Genomic DNA, 25,913 nt, shown 5'->3' on the forward strand with positions numbered 1-25,913 from the left:
TGCGAAAACATTCAAATATTTTTTACCTTGCTATACCCGATGGGCAGGGCGGAGATACATTTTGGTAGCCCGACAAGAATTCGCAATAGCCCCGGGACCTCGGGGCTCGGGCTAGCGATTTTGCGAGCCCTGGATATCTTATAACAACAGTTATAAGCCACAAGGAGGTGCACTGAGAACGCAGGGTGCTATATTTCCCCTTATGAAAAAGATTAACAAGGTATCCGACAGCTAAATATATATTTCCAAAAAATAAAAAATAAAATTTACAGAGCCCCTGTCATTACAGAGCAGCAGAATCTGTATTTGTGTTTATCAGTTAGATTAAAGTAATTTTAAACTTTAAAACTGCATTTAAAGGCAGACAATGCCCATTCTGTAATTTAACTTTGCGTGCTCAGAATTTTTACACGTTCACTGTATGATTTAACGAAATACGAATAGCCTAGTATTATGGATGGAGAGGCATTTGCACTTCATTGCATATTTTGAAAGCCCAGCTGAAGTACCCACGGTTCGCCACTGGTACACGATATACTGATTCACAACCTCGGGAGCTAGAGAACGAATTGAGACACAGGGCTACTTAAGTCTGTGTCATTAATAGTAATCAAACAGTCCAAGACAAAGAGAAAATCACTTCTGTAGCTCTAAAACATAATAATTATATTTAATTCATACAATAAAGACAGTGTTATGATTCATTTGATTAGATTTTTGTACCTAATGCTAATTTTAGCCCTTACTTAATGTGCAACTTTGTTCTTTTTATTAATGCTTGTAATTTATTTATTTTTTATAAAAAAAATTTGGCAGGGGGCCCCCCAAACAAATTCTGCTTAGGGCCCCTAAGAGGCTCAGCGGCACTGGTTTCTTCTGAATATTCTGGAGTGTATTATGTATCGGCACATACACCAGGGGATTCATTTATAAAGTGTGCGTACGCACAGATTTGATCGTAAAGTGTGCGTACGCAAAAATCCACGGCAAAGTCCATATTTATAAAAACTTTCTTTGACGTGGAAAGTGCTTATCACCAGGTTAGGGTCTGAGCAGACGTATGCACTTTTGCTTGTCTGATTGCTGCAGGTTTTTGGAAATATACGCCATTCTTGTTGCTCGAAATTGTGTTTAAACATTGACATCTTTTTGTATGTCTATGACGTTAATTAGGCATCGTTTAAAGGCGGAGATCTGAAACTGCTCAGCTACGCACAAGTTCAAGATCAATTGCGATTTATAAATTACACATCTGAAAGAAAGCTGTACGTTCATTTTATGAATCACACGTACGCATATTTGATAAATGATCAAATGTAGGATGATTTCTACGAAGCATTTTATAAATAAAGCCCCAGTTTTCTCACATTTGGCTGTTCTGCGCTTTCTCGGAGACGTCACGGCCTGTTCTCGGAATACAAGACAACTGTAAAACCTCAAATTCCTCCAGATTTAAGCCATTTTTACACATGGTACATTATGTATTTGTTGGTTTGGTATCTGTGGGAGTTTTTGGCCTAAAACAACTCTTTAAGATCTGAAAGTATAGGTTTGAGATATGGGTGCTGTAATTAAGACTGTCTGTTGCTCTGTGTTTTATTACTTGAATTTGTGCCTGTCTTGTCATTTCATTTATGCGCTGTGGTGTGGTTTCCTGTTCTGGCTGTATGGTATGTGAATGGCAGTTTTTCAGACATAACCGGCCGGTCCTTCTCGCACCCTCTCCTATCGAAGTGTCCGCTGCTTAGGAAATCAAACACTTAAAAAAAGACACTAGGAATATAAAACCGTGGGTTTGTCTTTTAATCATTTTAACATAACACATAACAAGTCAAATGGTACAATGTACTGTACAATAAGTAAATAGGTTTGTTGTAATGTCATCTCTTTGGATCAACCAATATACAAATCTGTCAACTTTACAATGCTGTAACTGACTACAGGTGAACTGTAACTACAAGCGGACTGTTTGTCATCTTTATTTTTGTACAGTTCATCCCGTCAATGATCATTTGTGTTTTATAAAATAGTGTAAGAATGAATCTTTCCATTTTTCACCCTTTCCTCCAGAAGTTGTGGTAATACGCAAGTACTAAAAATAAAAGGACTATGTTGCTAAACAAGTTACATAGAAAGCTTGGAATGCAGTACTTACATTAAGCTAAAATATATAAAACTACAAGTGGATTTTGTCCTACGCAAACAGTACCCATTTACTCACTATAAGCAGAAAGAGCATTATTTATTTAATAGTTTATTTAAAAAAACAATCAGATTTATTTTAGGTTGGTTACCTTTTAAATTTCCCTTAATGTTTTTGTTTGCAACCAACTTATTTGGGCAAGTGCATCCCTAGCAGATACAAAAGAGGAAAATGTTACGTTAACTTGGTTAATCTGTCCTCGCCGTGTGACGTAAAAATACCCTGATAACTTGCCAGAAAAAACTGTAAATGAGATTCTGAGCTCCACCAATCCAGGTAGTTATTATGTTAAACTTCATTTAAACCAAAAGTGCTTTTTGGGGACAGGGAGTGATTTCTAATAAACCAGTTTAGCCTCCCAGCATGTTGATCAAAACACCATCATAGCTGGAGATGGACGAGGTTTAGCTGTTATTTTTTTTTGTGGCAGTGGGTTTTCTGTTTCACAGTTTATAAGAGAAGTGAGAACTATTCCCAGGCATTTCTTTATGAGCATGATCTAAATGACTTCCTCAAATGTATGAAAAGACAAAGCGGGGTAAGGGTAATGCAGCTAATATTAGTGAAAAAAAAATACTGTTACTCTTTTGGAAAAGGAGGAAAAAACAATTACATGAAGATGATGAATAAACTCTACACATCAAACTAATGGCACATACACGATCAAATACAAAATTAAAAACATACAAACATACAAGGCTGAAAAATACTCTTTAAAAGGTTTAAAAGTGCTAGAATTCAGATCAGCTCACAGAAAACCCGGGGAGGACAAACTCAAAAATTGCCAAAGCCATTTACTTTAGACATGTCTCATATGTCTTTAAAATAAATACAAATAAATGCTTTAATAGCCGAACGTTGATAAAGTTCAAGCCAAATTTTTTTGAAATGTTGTGAAATATTTTATATTTCCAAAAATAATATATGAATACAAATTCAGTTCAAATCACTTTAAGTGTTTTTAATTCAATTTATGTGGGCATGGGAAATAATAGGGAAAAAATAAATCCCTCTATCCATAAGCATTCCCAATGTCTTAAAACATATTAAAATCAATGTAAAGCCTAATATTAGAATTTAGTACAACTTAAAGCAAAACTCAAAATTACCACATGATTTACTCACCCTCAAGCAATCCGAGATACACATGTAAATCAAGTTTCAGACGAGCACATTTAGAGTAATTTTAGTAAATGTCCTTACTCTTCCAAGCTTATAATGTGTGAAAACAGGGACCAGGAAAAAACTTCTGACTTTAAACCCCATAAAAGTGCATTCATCCTTCACAGAAGTAATCCACAAGGCTCCAATGGGTTAATAAAGGTCCTTTGTGGGCAATCGATGTAATTTTGTAAGAAAAATATCCATATTTCAAACTTTAAAACTAGCTTTTGATAACGACACCATCTTTGACTCAAGCAATTCAGGGGCCTCATTTATCAAGCGTGCGTACGAACAGAAGTGTGCGTAAAGTGTGCGTAGGAACAGTTTTACGCAAAGTGTGGAATTGATCAAATTGCACTTATACTTAGAAATGTGTGTAAAAAAGTGTTTATTTATTATCCACAAAAAGGTGTTAAAAACGATTTGTTAATATAGTAACAGCAAACCAGTGTTGAAGTTAATGATTTATATAAATAAATGCTTAACACAGTGCAATGGCTTATCTTGCATTATTGGAAGACTTGGCAAATCATCCATTCCGCCGGGAGCGCGTTTTCAAAGATTACGTCGATGATGCTGGTTATATGCGGCTGTCCAAGGTGGAAAGTTCTGTCATTGTCTGTCCTCCTTCAGTTGCACTGATTTCACGTCGGTGTGCTGTGCACGAGCAAGGTGCTTAACTCTTTCACCACCATTGACGAGATATCTCGTCAATTAAGAGAAAACGCTCCCCCGCCAATGACGAGATTTTCTGTCTTTCCGCAACTTTTTAAACCCGGAAGTATTGCCCTATGGCAAGCGGCTGCATCTCCGTGTCTGTTTTAAAGATCGCTCTGAATGGGATCTCTATGAAAAGTCCGTCACAAAAATTGAATTATCTCTGCTTTTTGCTCAAAATGTGGTGTTTTTGCAGAAACCTACCCATATTCAAAAGCTGATTACAAAAGAACCACTGAAGGTAGGATGAAACGTTTTTTTTTTTTTTTTTTTGAAAGCAGAGGGTCTGTTCTTTCATTTGGTATATTGTATGTTTATATATTTAAAGAAAAACATTTTCTGGAAGGCATTAAACTTTGGTGAAAATCATGAAAAACGCTGGCGCTGGCTGGCAACTTTTTTTAAAAAAACGCTGGCGGTGAAAGAGTTAAGAACACATGGGATTTATCATCAAGGTATTCTTACTGATGTGCGTACGAACCACGTGCGCACGTTTGATTAATCCCGATTTTTTTTGTACTTACGCACATACTAAATTTCATTCGTAGGTAAAAATATAGAACATTTTCTATGCAATGTTGATAAATGAGGCCCCAGGAGTTTTAGCATAGTGAGCCATATTGGTGCCTAGTGAATCAGGTGAGTCCAAGATGGCATCGTTGTCTACCACTATAAAGGGTGACATCACCTTTTGGCGAAAGTGGCTGCGGTTACGCCCACAGAGGGGGAAAATGTCTGAGTGACAGCATTTAGCATAGCGTGAAAAACACGTCTAAAATGGGAAAAGTAGTTGTGTGATCGACTGTTCAAGACTGTCAGATTCCACAAAAATTTGGAGCGTTTTTTATCCAGACTGCAAAAAACACAATGTTTTGCCACTCAACAGGGCTTGGTCACGTGGAAAAGTGATGTCAATGCATTACTAAAATAACTCCAAATGTGTTCAAGTTGATGGATATGTGTATCTCAAATTGCTTGAGGGTGAGTAAATAATAGGGTAATTTTGATATTTGGCTGGAGTAAGGCTTTAATAACAACATGTGTTTGGCTTTCTTCGGAAAGTATTATAAAAGAAATCAAACTTACTATATAAACAAGGCCATTTCGATTATTCCTTATAGTTTAGGGTTAGGCAAAAAGAAGTTTCTTCTCCCCAGGGTTTTGGTATGAAAAAAATAAACAAATAAATGAGGTGATGCGTTGTGTTGTTTTGAGGTCCTGTTTCAACAAACAGAAAATAATATAATGACAAAACGACTAGGCAATATCCCAATCAAACGTCCCACGTTTTGAATGTCAAAGAGCAGGCTGGTGACTTCTTTATTCTGGAAACTGTCTCTTTTATAAAAATGTTCATTTGAATCAAAGCAGCTGAAGAACAGAGAGAAAACGGACGAACGGTTCACGTGTACTACTGTGCATGATTTCCGCTAAAAGATCATTTGAAGTTGAAACATTTCCAGAGTGCTCTACAGTTGCTGGCAACCATAGCACAAAAGCAGCATAATATTGTTTTGTCTTTTCTTAGCTTTGTCACCTTAAATTTATTTTAACCTTTCTATTTTCTTCTGCTTGTTATAAATTCACATTCACTATAGACAGAGATACTCATCACTGAATAGATTCAACAAAAGGGATAATTTGGAGCAAAATGAGTTCAGGCACGGCTTCACTGCGTATACATTGATCATTTATCGCTTTTCCCCTATACAATTCATCTTCGCATGGCCATTGGTAATGAATGATTATTTGGTAAACACTTGTGCAGTCCACTTGCTGAAAAATGGCAACTTGTGAATATATATATATATCTGTAATATATTCCTGTTTTTTGTAATATTAACATCACTACACCTCATTCTAAAACATTGCAATCATGATCGGGTCCGGGTTTCAGTGATACACACATTGATGGAGCAAATGATCATAGCGAAGGCCGAAACTGTACCACTATACACACCAACAGACAGCTATCAGTCACGTCTGATTGAGAATACTGTAGATAAACAATACAAACTGAAACCTGGATCACATTATCTTCTAAAAATAAGATTAAAGTCTAGTCCATTCTAACGGATTATGCCACTATTAGTCCTATTATATTCAGGTAAATTTTCACCTTGTTCATTTCCGTCGACTTGCACAGAAAACAAGGATTGGAGAAAGCTATAGGGAAAAGCTAATACTTCATCCATTTTTTATCGATATTACGCAAGATACACAATCATGTAAACCTGCTCGACCATCAGCAATTTTAATACGACTATCTAAAATACAAAATTTACTGAAACAAGCCATTATGATATATTTTTGATGTGGTACTTCGTACACTGCAAAAAATATTCTTGTTTTTATCTTTTTTCCATTCACATATACCAGGGTTATCGTTACAATGTATCTCTCTCTCTCTCTCTCTAAAATAAAACCTGCCTAAGTTACAAAATATATATATTTTTTGCTTTTCAAATATACTGTATGTTGTGATCGGGTGGGCAGGATGTGGAAGTGAGATACTGTTGCCATGGAGACTTAGTGCTAGAAGGAGTAGAAACCACATTGAAAGAGATGATGTGGAGTACTTTAAAGTTACTATTTAAAGAGATTTTCAGACTTGATATGTCTCTTTTCAGGAAGTGTGAAGGTTGTGGATAAAAGGAGGTGATTTCAGTGGGTCACCATGGTTACCCAAATAAGTCAAGTGCCTTCTGCTGTAAACAAAGTGCTTCTTTTGAGAAAAACTGTAAACCTGTAGAATTTGATTTTTAGTTCTGTCAGTGGTCACTTTGTACCAAATGATCAAATCGTGCAGTTTTATGCCCTTTCAGTCTCTATGTTTCTCTTTCAGATGAGCTCGAATAAAAAGTCCGATACAAAAAATGCTAAACTGGAAGAACGCTTAATTTTTAGATGATTTTTCATCTAATGAGTTACAATGTAGAATTCAATTTGAAACGGCTTTGCAAATGTCAAGTCCTTTAAAGTATATTGACATAGCTTAAGAGCTTAAACCAGCTTTGCAAACTTGCTGGTGTTGGTTAGTTTAAGCTGGTCTTACCTAGTTACAATGAGAGACCACCTAAAACCAGAAACGCTGGTTTAAAATGGGTGTTTTCAGCAGGGTAGCCTGTCAAGTGATTTGAACTTTTGTGCCATTTTGCCAAAGCAAACAAAATTCGGACTATTTTACTCTGTAATTCCTTCTCTAATTCTTCCACACCTGGCAACGAAGACGGTTTTAGTTTAAGGGCAAACAACTATCGCCTGTTTTACACTAAGTAGAGACAATATAGCAAGTCAGAAAAAGAAATTCATATATCACTTCAAACTAGTTTTTCAGAGTCTCAAAGACAGATCATCTTTTCTACATTAATCTTTTCATATTTTACTAGTATTATTACTTTATAAAGTATGCAGTACCATGCCGTAAGGCCTAAGGATGCTGCTGTCTAACTACCAAATTGTAGGGGAGGGGATGTTGGGAGAGGTTCAAAACGGGGTATTTAAAAATTCATAGCTAAACTTCAGACAGCCTAAATAAAAGCTCCATATTTCCTATGCATTTTCCTCCAGGCTCATTCAAAAGCTGTTGTGCGCTTTTCTAAGGCTTCTATGCGTTCAAGTGTTCTACCGCCCCACCCCTAGGGGGAGCACTTAAGCTCCCTGAGCCGCTTGACGGGCTAGGTTGAGGTGAGAAACCTCATTGAAAGGCCTGGTGAAAGCGAGGCAGAGTGGTCGCACTAAGGCTGGAGCTGAACACTGGTGGGAGCGGGTGCAGAGGCCCAAGACCGAGACCCCCACCGGAGCCTGGTTGCTCCTGAGGTTGAGGTTGCAACGAGGTAAGAGGCACCGCAGCTGTTAACGTGGCAGCGTGTGATTCGGCAGCGTGCGAAGACGCTGACGACGACGAGGAAGAAGAAACAGTTGAGGAAGTGGAGTATCCCATGACCAGTCCTCCTGAACTCATGGGGGCGCTGTAGGGTGGCAGATTGAGTGGAAGAAAGCCCAGTAGATGAGAGAAGTCCATGTTAGCAGCACACAAAGACTCAATGACTGCGGGGCTCTTGGACATGAGGGGGTCCCCGCAAAGGTCATCCGGAGGTTCCAAGCCCTCCTTGTTGGATGAAGCCGCAGAGTGGGGGTCGGCTGAGGGAGGAGGAGCAACTGGAAGCCCACTCTGTAGATCCATCAAAAAACTGTCCATCTCCACCTTCAATTGCTTCTCCAGCAGGTATGAGGTAGATCCGAGCTGGTACTTCGGGGGCTGCTGCGGGTGCTGTTGTTGCTGGTTTGACAAGCTGGAAGGCTGCTGCTGGTGCGAGGGTGGAGGCGAGGAGTGGTGGTGATGGTGGGGGTGATGATGATGGTGATGATGATGTGGGTGATGGTGATGCAGTGATGAAGGAGGTTCCATATGGCAGCCCATCCCCATGGCACTGGATAAAGACCCAGGAACAAGTGAATGATGGTGACCCACAGCCGGGTTGGACATGGCCTGGAGATGATGAGGGTTGTACATGCCCATTGGAAATGGGGTGGCACCTGGGAAAGGCTTTGCCATCATCGAGTCCTTGGTAGGTCCCATACTACACATCATAGGACTTAATTCTTCTTTCACAGCACACGTCGGAGAACCAGTTCCAAGCAGACCCAACATATCCGGCGGTTCTGTCTTGATCTTCAGCAGCTCCTGCGAGTGGCTCTTCTTCACGTGCCGCGTCAGATGGTCCTTCCGCCCAAAACGCTGCGCACAGTACTGGCACAGGAAGTCTTTTCGGCCCGTGTGTACCACCATGTGTCGCCGAACATCTTTTCGCGTGTAGAAGCGTCGATCGCAGTGGTCACATGGATGTTTCTTTTCCTTGGTGCCACCTGAAGACTTGCCGGAGTGGCTCTTCAGGTGCTCCAGGAGTGCAGGCGTGCTCTCGTAGCTTTGCAAGCAAACTTTACAGGTGAGGTCACCGGCGGTGGCCGAGTGCATGGCCATGTGGCGTTTGTAACCCAGCTTTGTGTTATAGTGTTTGCCGCACTCTTCACACTTAAAGGCCTCTTTGTTGGGGTCGTGAGTCTGGAGGTGGTTTTTAAGGTGATCTTTACGGTGAAACATCTTCTCACAGAATGAGCACTGGTGAGTCTTCTGCGGGGAGTGTGTGGCCATATGCCTACAAACGAGACAATGACAGAATTTAAACTTTATGTAACTGGTTATTATAACATAAGATTTATCCTACATAATGTGAAATATAACCTTGATATCTTTTATACTGACTGAGTCATGTCAAAAAATGAAATCAACGTGATATCAGATGTGGGGAAGAAGCAGGTCTTGTGTGTGACCTAACCTACCTAAAGAGCTTATATTTGGAGCTGAAGGCCTTGAGACAGTGAGGCTGAGAACAGTGGAAAGGTTTTTCTCCCGTGTGACAGAAAGCGTGGAGCCGAAGCTTATCCTGCGAACTGAAGAGGGTACCGCACACCAAACACTCGTTCCCACTGCCTCTCCCTTCCTTCTCTCTCTCGGTCTCTAACTCTCTTTCCGTCCTCCCTGCAGTGGGACCTCCAAACACTTTGGTGGCAGCTCGGCGATTTTCGTCCTCCAGCGTCAGTGTGGCAATGTGATGTGGGGCATCGGCTGCGGCCATGGCAGCCCTAGGGAGGCGTTGCCATTGAAACACGGCCGTGGCTGCCCTGCCTTTTAGGCTCCGGTACGATATCACAGCTGCGTTTGAGGATCCTGGATCGTCCACTATCTGTAACCAACAAAATGACACGACAAGTTGTGATAATCAGGTCATTGATTCTTTTCTTTTCTTTTTGGTACACGCAGGGAGACAGCCAAACACAGTGCTTACCCTTATATGTGGTGACAACGTGTCTCCCAAAAGAAATTTAAGTGCTTTTCTGTCTTTCTCTTTTACCTTTACGCTCTCATCCGGTTCCACCTGCCATGACTGGAGCCGAGTAGGTTGCAATAGTGCTTATCATTGTCTTCCCCCTGCCGTAAAAGAAAAAAGAAAGTGATGAGTTGGAAGAATTTTAAAATATTATCAAATTTTGTACTCTGATGTGGGAACAACTTTGACTTTGTCTATTTTAAAAGCTTAATCTTTTACATATTAATACTTGAGGGACACAGACAAACATGGTAATGTAAAGGGATAGTTCACAGTTCAAAGAAATAGTTCTCCTTTTTTGATTCTCTCAAAAAGTTGGGGCACTGTCAGAAGAAAATGGTCAAAAGATTGCTGGTGCGGTACGCCTTGAAAATGCACACCTCTGCACCTAAAGAGTTCATATTAGTACCTCATAGGTACATAGAGAGCTTATTAGTACCTCAAAGATACATATTATTATCTTAAAGGTACATATTGGTACCCAATGATACATATTAGGAACTTTTAAGAGAGTACTGCCCCAGTGTACCTGAGGGCTTGCATTTTATGAATCACCAAGGACCACGAGTTCAGCTAAAAATATTTACGGTTTCACAACTTGGATGGCCAAAGGTGAACAAATTAACATGAAAATACCATTATTTGGGAAACTATCCCTTTTACTATAAACGGTTTCAGCAGTAACAACATAAACAAGCAGAGTCGTGGTCGCGTGTAACTTCCAGTAAACTCAGCTAAGAAAAAATAACAACAAAGTTATTTAAACGTACATAGTTTATTTATATAACAAGCAAAAAAAACAAAACATAAATTACATAGAAAACCAAAACATTTGTTATTTTCGACGAGGCATTTGTTTAAGAGATCAGTTTAGCAGCTAGTCAGACCATTAAAAAAACTAAACCGAAAGTTCGGATCCAGACGAGTATCGCGTTAGCGCACGTGCGTCCGATGAAACCGTCTATAAGTACTAGTATTTCTTAATGCATTATGTAAGAAATGTTTGTTCTTAATGCCAAACAGTTTAAATAAAGTTAATATATAGATGAACCTTAAAGGAGTAGTTTATTTAAATATGAAATTGGCCAAATATTTACACGCCAAAAACAGATTTGTTGTTATCAACGTGCTGGCATATCAGAATTTACTGCGCTGATCCGCATGCTGTTATCCTTTGCCATTGAGTTATCAATCACTAATGTGACCCTGGACCCTTAAAACATTGATGCACAGTTTGTTTATAGACAAAATTTGATGAAAAACTGGAATCTGGGGGTGCAAAAAAAATTGAAATATTGAGAAAATCTCTTTAAAGTGCTCTAAATTAAGTCCTTAGCAACACAAATTACTTATGACAAATACATTTTTTATATATTTATGATAGGACATTTTGAAAAATATCCTAATGGAACATGATCTTTATGTAATATCTTAATGAATTTTTATTTAAAAAAACAATCATTTTGATCCATACGATATATTGTTGGCTATTGCTACAAATATACCCGTGCGACTTACAGTTTTCTGATCCAGGGTCACAAATAAGCTCAAAATATTAATCATTTTCTATCAAAAATGTATTGCTTCAGAAGACATATATTAAAGGGATAGTTCACCCAAAAATGAAACTTCTGTCATCATTTACTCACCCTCACGTTGTTACAAACCTGTATCAATTTCTTTGTTCTGATTAACACAAAGGAAAATATTTTGAGAAATGTTTGTAACAAACCGTTCGTGGACCCCATTCACTTCCATAGCAGGAAAAAAATAATACTATGGGAGTAAATAGGGTCCACAAATGGTTTGGTTACAAACATTCCTCAAAATATCTTCAGTCATGTTCATCAAAACAAATACATTTATACAGGTTTGTAACAACATGAGGGTGAGTGAATGATGACAGAAGTTTCATTTTTGGGTGAACTATCCCTTTAACCCACTGGAGTTTATTGGATAATTTTATTGATGGATGATCATTTTGGAGCTTTGCCATGTTGACCTCCATATAAAAATATAACATGACAACATTTAAATATAAAATTATCCATCTTCAGCTGAAAGGAAGACATATAAATCTGGTATATGTAAATTATGAGAGAATTTCCATATTTGGCTAAACTATAGGCTTATTTCTTTAATGTAAACTGTTACTTCAAAAGGCTCAACCACACGTAAAGAACTGTCACTAATATCTCTGTCAGACGGAACAATGAAGCATTATAAGTTCCTTTCATCAGTCTTGAATTGCCTCTGGATATCCACTGTAACTGCTCCAACACGTTTAGTTTGTCACTATGTTAGCTAGAGGGCAGTAACGTACAAAACTGTTGCTAAACTGAGCAGTTGTTGGCGTTGCGCAGGCAAACAACCATGACAGTAAATGATGCCGGTGTCACTGTCTTTCTTATACCACACTTGTTTCTAGGTGTAATTTAGGTTTACAAAGTAAACTTTGTGTGTCCCTGCATGTTCTGTAATGCATGTGTGTACATGAACTCCATGTGCTCTTGTAATCTAAAACAAACACAAACGCAATCCTGCTTTTAGGTATGGCTAATAATTAGCCTTTAAATAACACATCTGTTATAAATAATCACAAATATTTTTAATTCAGTAAAACCTTCTTGCAAACCATCACATGATTTATTATGAAATAAAATGAGTCAATACTGTTAATTGTTTTTTAATCATGATTTATATTATCCCTATAATATCTCAAACAGGCAGGAAGCCAACATAAAAAATTTCAGGGAATGTTTGGGAAAGTTCACACATCGGTACTACGCACACCTTCCTGTCAAAATAGTGCATTGTGTTTTTAAGGACTGCGGTGAAAACAACCTTACTTTAAAAAGTGTATCTCCAGACAGCCACAGACTGTGTTGCGTCTGGCTATTTTTGCATGCAAAGATAGCTTCCTGTGTGAACAGCCCCTTAAAAATGACTCAATAGTTTAACTTTTGAAAATGCGCCTATAGACCCCTACATTCTGTTCCTTTCGGCTGGGCTCCGTCCAGCTGTTCCCGAACACAATAACACCTCAGATGTAAACGCCCCCTAAAAAAACGGATAATTGGTGTCCATTATACAAAGCTTTCATAAGACTAACTAGATATTCAGGCAACCCACTAGGAACAGTTCACCAGCAAATGAAAATTCTCTCATACCATGACATCACATTGGTATATGACTTCCTTTCTTCAGCCGAGTACAAACAAATCATTTTATATTAAAATTACTGCCATATGATCTTCTTATATGCAATCTAAGTAGTCAACTCTCCAAAAACCACAAACATCCATGTCTTCTGAAGTGATACTATACGATTAAAATGATTAACATTTATTTAGCAAAGAGGAAATGTAAACAAACAAATCCTTGATACAATCAAATGTAGTGGCACAACAATGACAGAAAATCTCATATATTCCTACACGTCTTATAACTTTTGCCATGTGTGTTTCGTAACGACAAACAAGAACCAATGAGATTTCACATTATCATCCATCCTTCCTGTATATCTTTAGGTGTGTTTGACTTAACACTGTGCTGCGCCGACCGATCGGCTTGAAGCAGTGCATGCCAGTTAGAAATTTTGCCCATCTTGAGCTGGCATGTGACTGTGACGTATGGCATTAAAGTATCACAAGAGCGATTCGAGAACACCCGGCGAGCTTAGTTCTTCATGATTGGTCGCCTCACTGATGACAATGATCATGTGGTTTCAAAGGATGAATGTTTTATGAACTTGCATAATAAAACCTTTAGTTCCACTAATAAACATTATACATTTATGTTTAATATGTTAAATAGTGTCATGTAAAAAATTTAAATAAAAAGAAGCGAAAGACAAAACTCTATTGGTAATTTAATAATCATGGCTTATGTTTCCCGTTATTTTTGGGCATACAATATAAACATCAACTAAAACATTTAATATTAAGAGCTTCTGTTTGCAACTTTTATTAAAAGATATGTTTTTTGACAAATTAACAAATTCATCTAATTCACTTTATTCATGATTAAATTAAAGGAAACTACGGCAAGCAGCATGTGTCCGACTTGACAGCCCCGTCTTTGACTCCTCCCTCAACTGCAAGCGGCAAATCTTGCTGAACTTGAACACACCTTATATATAAGAAGTGCGCTTCACCCTCCCGCTCTATAGGTGGCACTAACAGACTGGTTTTCCAAACACCACAAGAAAAGGATTGAGCTCATTAGTGATGGGAGAAACTAATGCTGCGTCCGAAACCGCCTACTTCATACTATATAGTACGCAAAATGCAGTAGGCGAGGAGTATGTTCGAATACATAGTATTCGAAAAACAGTATGCGAAAAGTACCCGGATGACCTACTACTTCCGGTAAGATTTTGCAGTGTGCATACTATGGTCACTTCACTATCCCATGATGCCCCTGGAGAGGAGTTATCCAACGAAGAAGAAGAGGCATGCCGCTGTTTTCGCACTGGAATGACATGACGTGATGACGACGTATGTCACGTGATGTAGCAACATGGCGGATGTAGTATGTCCGAATCTCATTCATACTACCAGGATTCATACTATACAGTACCTACTGTTTTTACGGCAAGTAAGTAGGTACTTCATCTTATTCAGTACCTACTATACAGTATGCGGTTTCGGACGCAGCCTAAGCTTTCGAAGCTTCAAATAAATTGAACCAATTGCTTCGAAAATTGATTCCGTTTTTCGAAGCGTTCGAAAAATTACAAACACTAGCGACACCTGCTGGTCAAAATTGTGCAAAAGCAACAAGATCTGTCCAAACATTTTACAATTTTTAAAAAATAATAGCAAGATTTCTCTAAAAATATGTTTTTTAAGAAAAATAAAGTATTAGGCCATAATTAAACGTGTATTATGTGTTTTTAGTTTTATTTAGGGCAAACAAATCATCAAAAACGAACTCCCCTTTTAATTATGCCCATGTTTGTCATTAAATATCTCTATAAACAATAAGTAGTGTTATTAGTCAAAAGGATGAATGTTTTATGAACTTTCATAATAAAACTGACCCAAGTTCACCTAACTATATAGACACTGGTCATTTGTGATCAACTCCCCCTAGTGGTGAATATTGGATTTTCGAAACGTTTCAAAACAGTGATGATGTTTGAAACACGCTCCGAACCACTGATTCGAAACAAAAGATTTGTAAAGGTTTCGAAGCCTCATGAAGCAGTGCTTCGAAAGCCACCATCACTAGCGCTCATGTTTAGCAGAGGCTCTGCATTGACGCTAATAACGTGTTAAATGTTCAGTTTCTTGCAAAAAACAATCGATTAGCTTCACAAGACGTCAATATGTCACCAGGAATCGAGGGGATTACTTTTGTATTGGATATATCTCTCAAAGCGGTGAAAACCGTTGACTTGCATTATATGAATTATTGAACACTGAGGTTTCTGCAAAATATGTCTGTATTGTTCTACTGAAGAAAAAATGTCACAAACATATCGGATGGCCTGAGGGTGAGTAAATAAACTCAAAATTCTCATTTTTGGGTGAACTATTCCTTTAAGTGTGCCTGTATTCTGCTAGGTTTCATTGTGTGTGGGTGAATATCCATATGTATGTGGATAAGAGGAAGTGACAGCTGTGCGGTGCTGCTGCAGTCGTCACGCAGCGGGTGGGGTTCACTCGGGGGGTGACAATACTCCATTCAGCTGCTCCAGGGAGCCCTACTCTATTGTGATGTTTGTTCACTGCACACATTTCACATGCACACATACATCACATCCGTCACGCCGGGGACCAGCGCGCTTTACACGCTCTATCTGCACAAACATACATAAACGCTCCCAAAACAAATTGCTTCCAAATTTGACTCCGCATTTAACCCCATTCTAAACAACAACAATAGCTTCCAAAGGTTTCCAATAAAAGGAAAGTTCACCCAAAAATTACAATTTTGTGATATTGTCAGTACTATTCAGACGTCTTAGGCAACCATGTCACCATTAGATTTGCTGTTTTTGTAATGGTATAGTGACCATATATAATTATTTTTCAGTCTCTTTATTAGAATACAACCAGAAAGTACAGGTAAATTGCGGTATGCATACTATAATATGCACAATCGTGATATTTCAATAATTTTAATATATCTTGCAGCCCTAGTAACAAGGCCTGTCCATATGGTAGTATCATTCTCAGCTCACATTTTAAGTGGTTCCTCAAACAAAGCTATTGTACATGGCTTCAGAGGATAGTGCACGTGTCATCTAATGATGTTTGTTATGTTTACGGAGCTCAAACTGTCACTACATCAAGAAAGTATGACAAGAGAAATATTTTCTTATAACAATTCTTTTAAAAGGTGACCATTTTAACTTGACTTATCCTAAATTTGCATATTCCACCTGTATTTTTACATCAGTGTGTTAACAGGAGTTGAACAGCCTGACTGACCGGTTAGTGGAGGCGATGGGTTTATTTTTGCCTTGAGGTGTCCACACAACGTACACTCACTAAATGCTGCACATGAGGAAGACCTGGCCATGCATATTGTCTGTGTCTGATGTTTTGTTTTGAGATTAAAGGGTTTTCACATTCCTCCGGCCTGGAGGTCAAAGGTCTTTGTGTACACCATGAAGGCTCTTGTGTGCGGGTTTAACCCTTTCTGTCTGAATATAGAAAGCTACAGAATAACTAAATCATGGTCACATACTCATGATCGTACATATATAGTGTTTTGGAGGCATAAAACTTTTGTGTGAGTTGGGTGCGCAAGTCACCAAATCCAACATTATATTATTTTAATCACTGTCTTGTAAGTTGTAACCTAAAAGATAACAGCATTTTGAAACATATAAGAAACTCTTAGTAACTGATAGCTGGGATTGAAAACATTTTTTACACAGCAGGGTTAGTTGTAACACAGTGTTAAAATTAAGCCTCAGGTATACAATGAAAATGAAATGAAAACAATGTAAATACTATTAATCAAAATGATAACTGTTAATGCAATATCAGGGGAAATAACTCACAATTATGATTCTTTTTTTCTTAATTGTGCTGCCCTTTAAAAAAATCTATTTATATGCATTAGTAGTTGTAACGGGCCACCATTCGTCAAACTTTTATGACCCCCTCCCCCACCCGTTGACAGGTCGTGTTTTATGACCCCTTTGACAGGGGGCGGGACCATCAATCAAAATCTGTACAAGTTGTCAACTTTAGACAGAAAGTATTTAATGGTTTTATTGCCGGTCATTTAGTGGTTTGTTTATTCCTGAGTGTGTTTTATGTCACGCGTATGTTGTTATGTTTAATGACAGGTTGTGTTTGTGACATTTGCTATCTATCACCCCTCCCTTTTCGACCCGTGCGAGTCTCAATACGGACTGCATTTCTTTCACAGGGGTGTGTGTTGTTTAATCTACAGTTTTGCAACCTTAAAAGTTTATTTAAAGGCAATCACTAATCATATATATATATATATATATATATATATATATATATATATATATATATGTGTGATTAGATGTAACTGATTAAACTTAAAGCCGATATTTTCTATCGAACTAGTCTATTTTCTGTTCAGACACAAAGTTTTCTGATGATGATATTATGTCAGTGTGTGTTTGTGTGGGGTTCGTGTGATGTAATCTTTGAAAGTTTATGACCGAACTTTTATTGGGGAGCGATAAGAGATCTCCCGGACTCAGGTTGGATGGAGCAGAACTGTTATACTCAAGTCTATTGGTATGTATGTGTTTCGCTGTGTTCGTTCCAGTATTTTGTCTGATTTATTTAAAAACTAAAAATTCAATCTCTGGTATTGCAGCGAAATTGTCTAAACTGGTATTAACTATTCCTGGTAAATCGCGGAGAAGAGTGGCTTGAACAAAAAAGTCAGACCGTGACTAGAACCACCAGCAGCGTAACAAGGAAATCTCGGAGCAAAGAGACGTCGAGTGGTTCGTGTTGTCCGGTGTGTATTTATTTAATCATGTTACAATAGATTTAAACAAACTGGTTTGTTTTAATATTTTCTAATAGCATGTGTTATCTGTTTTAAAGGTTTGGACATCAGCGGTAAAGCGAACGTTGTGTGTACTATTGCAAAATATATAGCGGATCTCCACGGTACGTTTATATTGTATAAGAAAAAGTTTTAATTGTTTTATTTAGATATTTGTCCTAATAACTTGTTTTTATCTGTTTACAGGTTAGGATACAGACCACAACGCTTTGGACGTATCTTTAAAAAAGAGAAAAATCAGAGACTTTTTGGATTTGTCTGGGGGACATTTTAAACATTTTGTGACAAAATGGATTTAAAACATTTCGGATATTGGATACCTAGTTTGATATGTCCACAGAGATTGTTTAAGACGTTTTCACCTCATTTTAGGGTTTATTTTTAATTAAAGGCTTCTTAAAACATGTATGAAAATGTGTATATTATACAATGAGTCTTATATTGTCTGCTCTGACAAAAATAAATTATTATTTTAGATTTTAGGTCAAATGACTGAGTGTGTTTTATGTCAAGCGTATGCTGTTATGTTTAATGACGGCTCGTGTGTGACAGATCGTGTTTTGGCATTCGATGTCAGCACTCACCCCTCCTCCCTACTGTCTCACAAGCCATGCATTCATTCACAGGGGTACGTGTTGTAAAGCGAGTAAAGATTTCTAAAACCCATTACGGGGGTCAAAAAAGTAAATGTTTATTTTAGATTTAGACAAATCATGAACAATGCTATAATTAAAACTTTTGTTTGTAACATCACAAGTTATTTAATTAAATATTCCATATACGGGTATAGTTTAAGCAAAGACCTGAGTCATTACTACAATCTTTAGACGATAGTCTAAACTAAATAAAATTTTAAACGGTTTCAGGAACGCTGTGAACCTTTTCATAACCTGCTCTATAGTTTCACGCGTATTAAAGATCCGGCGGAGCCTGACAAAGCGCCGGGTGTGTGTTCATATATGCCGTTTTAAAATAACCTTAATAAAATGTAATTTTGTCCACTATGGCAAAATAGGGGTTTTATTTTAGATTTAGGGGATTCTTTAACCAAGGATCTGATTAAGACATGCACCGATGGTGTCAGAGAACTTGTATCTGACGTTAATAAACTTTTTAAATGTTTTTAAGACGTCTTAACCACATTTTAGGGTTTATTTTTAATTAAAGTATTCTTAAAACATGTGTGAATATGCGCATATTATACAAAGAGTCTTATATTGTCTGCTCTGACAAAAAAATAAATTATTATTTTAGATTTTAGGACAAATGTCTGCGTGTATCTTATAAATACAACTTGATAATACGTTTGTTTTGTCAAGAGACTTTTTTAAAGTCACACAAGAATAAAATATTTTAGTTGTAACTGGTTACCCTTAAATGTACTATTATCTATTTAACTATAAGCTATATTTTTCTGATAAGCCTTAAACAGAAGCTGCTCTGTGAGCGTCTGGGTGTTTGAGATAATTCACATTAGGGGGCTGCTTGTAAACTAATGTCTTTTAAAACTGCCGTGGTAATGTGTAATATGATAACTCTGTCAAAAAGTAAAAGGTTTATTTTAGATCACAACCTATTTTATGGCAAACAATGCAGTATCTAAAAGTTTGTAACAACACAATTTTATTTAATGAAATATTCAGCATGGGTATAGCACTGTGCCAAAACCACCGGGGTCCGCCAATAACACATTCTTTAGATTAAGGCTTTTTATTTTTAACTAAATAAAATCTTAATCTATTCATGCACAATATTCTGTTCACACCATTAGATTGCGGTCCTGCGCTTACAATAGAGAACATAAGCGGATGCGTGTTCATATCCATACCTTAAGAAACTTTTTTAAACGATTAAAGACATTGTCAATTCATCTTCTGGGGTTTGTTTTTAAAAAATGACACCTTAAAATCAACGGTGAATATGTGTTTATTACACAATAAAATGTAATTCTGTCCGCACCGTTATAATAAGGGTTTTATTTTAGATTTGGGACTTTCTTTAACCAAATGCGTGTACCAAAGTTGTCAGAAAACGTAGGCTGATGCTCTCTTATATATGGTGTTAAGAACCTTTTAAACGTTTTAAGATATTTCACACCCTCTTCTGGGTTGAATTCATTAAAGTCATCTAACATCCACATGTGTACATGTGTATTTACGATAAATGTAACACGGTAGGCATTGTCAAAATAAAAGGTTTCTTGAACATGTTATTCCAGTGTGTGTTTCTCGTCTTGCGAGTGTTCGACATATTTATTGATGTGGAAAAAAGTTTGTTGTTTTGGACGATCAGTTTCAGTCTCTCTCTCTATCACAATCCGTTAGCAACCAGCAGACAACCCCAGCTGTCTGAACAGCGATGATGTTCAGCGGACCGTATAGCCTACTGTTTCTAAAAATCTGTGTTGGTAAAATAAGTGTAATTCACCCCACCCATTGACAATAACTAAAAGGGTTATTTAAGATTTTAGATAGAGCACCAGAGCCTATTTTTTTATTGCCAAACACGGGGGATGTAATAGTTTGTAACAGTACAAAATTATTTAATGAAATATTCAGTACGTTTATATTTAAGCAATGAATTGTACCAAAACCTCCATAGGTCTACTATTCTTTAGACATAAGTCTATTTATTTTAAACTAAATAAAAGCTGATTCGCATCACGAGATCTGTGAAGCATTTCAAGCAGAGGGTTCTGTTCAAGCCATTAAAGATCGGGGCTCCGGCGTTCACAATAGAATATACGCAGATCCGTGCATATATCGGCCATTAAGAAACTTTTTAAACGATTAAAGACATTTTTCATATCATATTCGGGGTCTGTTTTAATATCATGACACCTTAAAACCAATTGTGAATATGTGTTTATTACACAATAAATGTAATACTGAGAGCTATATAAAGTTATTTTAGGCATATCATTATCCCATACTAATAAGATAATGATTAAAGCATGTTATTGCATAGCGCAATAAACACATGCACTCACATATCTATGGTTTTAAAAACAAAACTTTTTAATGTTTAAGACATTTGGACCCCATTTCCTGTTTTTTTGTCCGCTGTGGATACCAACCTCTATGTGTTTATTATACAACAAATGCAATTCTGTCAGCATTTCTAGTTTTAGAACGCCTCTGATTTAAACATGCGGGTTTTTAAAATGAAACGGCCATGTGACTATTATGACAAAAGCTATTCGATCTTAATTTTTTGTTTTAACATCCAAAAGTTTTTATACACATTCCATAATTAAACATCTAGGTGTGTATGAGTAAGTTTATATCTAATGTCACACGAGCGGTACCAAGTCGCGTTTGTGTCTGTGTGTGTGTGTGCATCCAGTCTGTTTTTGTGGGGGCGTGTTTATGAGCCCGTGTCTTTGCAAGGTGTGTGTGTGTGGGTGTGTGTGTGTGTGTGTTTGCATGGGGGTCTATGATGTCTCTGTTTGTTACTAAAACTTTGATATTAAGTCTGTGTCCTCATTGACAATAAGTAAGGGTTTTTAGATGCAGGCTTCATTACACAGATACTGATTAAATCATGTTATCCATTATTTGCGATTTAAAGAAACTTAAAAGGTTTAAGACATTTTATCTCACATTGTGGTGTTGTTTTTAATTAATGTAACCTTAAACCCCCCTCTGTTATCCATTTAGGGAACAATAAAATGTTAGCAAATATTATTTATCAAAGTTGACGATGTTATAAGCCAGGATGTCACTAACGTGACAACAAACATTTTCTTTAAAGACAAAACATCTAACAAAATTGCCAAGGCTTACAGAGACACACTAGACTTTTTTTTTTGTTGTGTGTGTGTGTGTGTGTGTGTGTGTGTGTGTGTGTGTGTGTGTGTGTGTGTGTGGTTTTTGTTAAACATGATTGTGTGCTACCATTAAACTATCTATATCAACAACACCAGATAGGGTGTACCTCTACATAACAGTAAAATCATGTACATATATTAATTAGGTAAACCTTAACACTTATTTAAAAAATAAAAATATACTATTCGAACATCCTAACCTGATATAGGATAGATTAGGTTTTAAGGTCAACCAGTGTGTATAGCTTTACGACTTACAGCACAAAACACCCCTCAATGACACGAGCAATGACAGGATCTTTATGATGTGGAGCAGACCATTGTTTTGTCTGAGGGATAGGTTCAACTTAGGTTAACATCTATCATTGCATAATAAGCAAACATGAAATTATATTTCACCTATGGTTTGTTACTGATGTTCCTAGTTTCGCGTATTTTTTCTGAAACAAACTTTTCTTTTCAAACTCAGTTGATGTCTAACTAATGTCTGAGATTTTGTAAATTCATCAGATGGTCTTACGTGTGTACTTCTTAAACAAACTTTTCTTTTCAATCTTAGACAGCTTTCATAGGTTTGTCTTTCGATAAGTTGTTCATAGTTTTTATGTGGTAGTGTCAACTTATGTCTGAGATTTTGTAAATTCATCAGATGTTTCTTACGTGTATATTTTCTTAAACAAACATTTTTCTGTTTTTCCAAACTTAGTTAGGATACAACCCTTTGTCGCCTCAAACACATGATCAAAGTTTTTTCTTCGTTAGCGTCAACTAATGTCTGAGATTTTGTAAATTCATCAGAGGTTTCTTACGTGTATATTTTCTTAAACAAACATTTTTCTGTTTTTCCAAACTTAGTTAGGATACACACCTTTGTCGCCTCAAACACATGATCAAAGTTTTTTCTTCGCTAGCGTCAACTAATGTCTGAGATTTTGTAATTTCATCAGATGGTCTTACGTGTGTATTTCTTAAACAAACATGTTGCGTTTCAATCTTAGGCAGAGTTCATACGTTTGTTTTTCATAAGTTGTTCATAGTTTTTCTACGCTAGTGTCAACTTATGTCTGAGATTTTTTGTAAATTCAACAGATGTTGCTTACTTGTGTATTTTCTTAAACAAACTTTTCTTTTTAATCTTAGGTAGTCATCATACTTTTCGGCTCTACATACATTTGTTCAAAGTTTCTCGTAGCTAGTGTCAACTCATGTCTGAGATTTGTAAATTCATCAGATGTTCTTACATGGGTATTTTCTGAAACAAACTTTTCTTTTCAATCTTAGACAGTCTTCATACGTTTGTCTTTCGATAAGTTGCTCACAGTTTTTATGTGGTAGTGTCAACTAATGACAGAGATTTTGTAAACTCATCAGATGTTCATAGTTGTGTCTGTACAGACAATATTATACTTATAACAGTCGTCTTGTTTTCTTTTGTACGTGACAACATATATCTGTGATTGTTTTATGAACACAGATGGTTTCATTTCTGTAGTTTATGTAACACTTTGTCAAACTCTTAAAAGTAGTACTAACTGTTTAAAACAACAATGCAAAGTGTTTTAGATTCACTTGATAAAACTTTTACATCATAACAAACTAGGATAGCAATATGTTTGAATCTGTAACAGGTGATACCACCATTAGCGTGATGTACATAACAAAGTCTGCAAATAATAAAGTTTGATTAGATTTTTATTTAGTAAACCTTTTAACATAAAGGGTAGAGTCTTTTGTATGTAACAACAAAGATGCGATGAAACAACGCAAAACAAGAGAGGATGCGTTTGTTAAACCACATATAAATTAAGATGCATACATCTACAAATGGGGGCAATGTTTGAAATAGTTTGGCCGTATAGCCTTTAAATTCGGGACCATTAGATTAAAAACATTGTCCCCATTTGTAGATGTATGCATCTTAATTTATATGTGGTTTAACAAACGCATCCTCTCTTGTTTTGCGTTGTTTCATCGCATCTTTGTTGTTACATACAAAAGACTCTACCCTTTATGTTAAAAGGTTTACTAAATAAAAATCTAATCAAACTTTATTATTTGCAGACTTTGTTATGTACATCACGCTAATGGTGGTATCACCTGTTACAGATTCAAACATATTGCTATCCTAGTTTGTTATGATGTAAAAGTTTTATCAAGTGAATCTAAAACACTTTGCATTGTTGTTTTAAACAGTTAGTACTACTTTTAAGAGTTTGACAAAGTGTTACATAAACTACAGAAATGAAACCATCTGTGTTCATAAAACAATCACAGATATATGTTGTCACGTACAAAAGAAAACAAGACGACTGTTATAAGTATAATATTGTCTGTACAGACACAACTATGAACATCTGATGAGTTTACAAAATCTCTGTCATTAGTTGACACTACCACATAAAAACTGTGAGCAACTTATCGAAAGACAAACGTATGAAGACTGTCTAAGATTGAAAAGAAAAGTTTGTTTCAGAAAATACCCATGTAAGAACATCTGATGAATTTACAAATCTCAGACATGAGTTGACACTAGCTACGAGAAACTTTGAACAAATGTATGTAGAGCCGAAAAGTATGATGACTACCTAAGATTAAAAAGAAAAGTTTGTTTAAGAAAATACACAAGTAAGCAACATCTGTTGAATTTACAAAAAATCTCAGACATAAGTTGACACTAGCGTAGAAAAACTATGAACAACTTATGAAAAACAAACGTATGAACTCTGCCTAAGATTGAAACGCAACATGTTTGTTTAAGAAATACACACGTAAGACCATCTGATGAAATTACAAAATCTCAGACATTAGTTGACGCTAGCGAAGAAAAAACTTTGATCATGTGTTTGAGGCGACAAAGGTGTGTATCCTAACTAAGTTTGGAAAAACAGAAAAATGTTTGTTTAAGAAAATATACACGTAAGAAACCTCTGATGAATTTACAAAATCTCAGACATTAGTTGACGCTAACGAAGAAAAAACTTTGATCATGTGTTTGAGGCGACAAAGGGTTGTATCCTAACTAAGTTTGGAAAAACAGAAAAATGTTTGTTTAAGAAAATATACACGTAAGAAACATCTGATGAATTTACAAAATCTCAGACATAAGTTGACACTACCACATAAAAACTATGAACAACTTATCGAAAGACAAACCTATGAAAGCTGTCTAAGATTGAAAAGAAAAGTTTGTTTAAGAAGTACACACGTAAGACCATCTGATGAATTTACAAAATCTCAGACATTAGTTAGACATCAACTGAGTTTGAAAAGAAAAGTTTGTTTCAGAAAAAATACGCGAAACTAGGAACATCAGTAACAAACCATAGGTGAAATATAATTTCATGTTTGCTTATTATGCAATGATAGATGTTAACCTAAGTTGAACCTATCCCTCAGACAAAACAATGGTCTGCTCCACATCATAAAGATCCTGTCATTGCTCGTGTCATTGAGGGGTGTTTTGTGCTGTAAGTCGTAAAGCTATACACACTGGTTGACCTTAAAACCTAATCTATCCTATATCAGGTTAGGATGTTCGAATAGTATATTTTTATTTTTTAAATAAGTGTTAAGGTTTACCTAATTAATATATGTACATGATTTTACTGTTATGTAGAGGTACACCCTATCTGGTGTTGTTGATATAGATAGTTTAATGGTAGCACACAATCATGTTTAACAAAAACCACACACACACACACACACACACACACACACACACACACACACACACACACACACAACAAAAAAAAAAGTCTAGTGTGTCTCTGTAAGCCTTGGCAATTTTGTTAGATGTTTTGTCTTTAAAGAAAATGTTTGTTGTCACGTTAGTGACATCCTGGCTTATAACATCGTCAACTTTGATAAATAATATTTGCTAACATTTTATTGTTCCCTAAATGGATAACAGAGGGGGGTTTAAGGTTACATTAATTAAAAACAACACCACAATGTGAGATAAAATGTCTTAAACCTTTTAAGTTTCTTTAAATCGCAAATAATGGATAACATGATTTAATCAGTATCTGTGTAATGAAGCCTGCATCTAAAAACCCTTACTTATTGTCAATGAGGACACAGACTTAATATCAAA

At 36.6% G+C, this 25,913-nt stretch overlaps 1 protein-coding gene and 1 long non-coding RNA gene across 3 annotated transcripts in view; one reads left to right on the plus strand and one right to left on the minus strand.

Annotated features, from left to right (window-relative positions):
• Positions 1–1,785: 1,785 nt before the first annotated feature.
• plagl2 (pleiomorphic adenoma gene-like 2) overlaps positions 1,786–25,913 on the minus strand; it is a 64,096-nt gene continuing 39,968 nt past the window's right edge. The window contains exons 2-4 of one of the 2 annotated variants that reach the window (XM_065249745.2): positions 10,000–10,076; positions 9,428–9,831; positions 1,786–9,243 (exon numbers count right to left, since the gene is read on the minus strand). In XM_065249745.2, the coding sequence (XP_065105817.1) occupies positions 7,782–9,243; positions 9,428–9,723 (1,758 nt within the window). In that variant the 5' untranslated portion in view covers positions 9,724–9,831; positions 10,000–10,076 and the 3' untranslated portion in view covers positions 1,786–7,781. Of the gene's footprint in view, positions 9,244–9,427; positions 9,832–9,933; positions 10,077–25,913 lie in introns of both variants that reach the window. The other variant, XM_065249744.2, reaches the window with a different exon arrangement.
• On the plus strand, positions 17,058–18,432 carry LOC135776082 (uncharacterized). Its single transcript, XR_010544030.2, has 4 exons — positions 17,058–17,711; positions 17,794–17,940; positions 18,030–18,095; positions 18,178–18,432. It is a non-coding gene; the product is annotated as an uncharacterized lncRNA (long non-coding RNA).

This window comes from Paramisgurnus dabryanus, chromosome 21 (genome assembly GCF_030506205.2).
Source record: "Paramisgurnus dabryanus chromosome 21, PD_genome_1.1, whole genome shotgun sequence".
NCBI classification, from domain to species: domain Eukaryota; kingdom Metazoa; phylum Chordata; class Actinopteri; order Cypriniformes; family Cobitidae; genus Paramisgurnus; species Paramisgurnus dabryanus.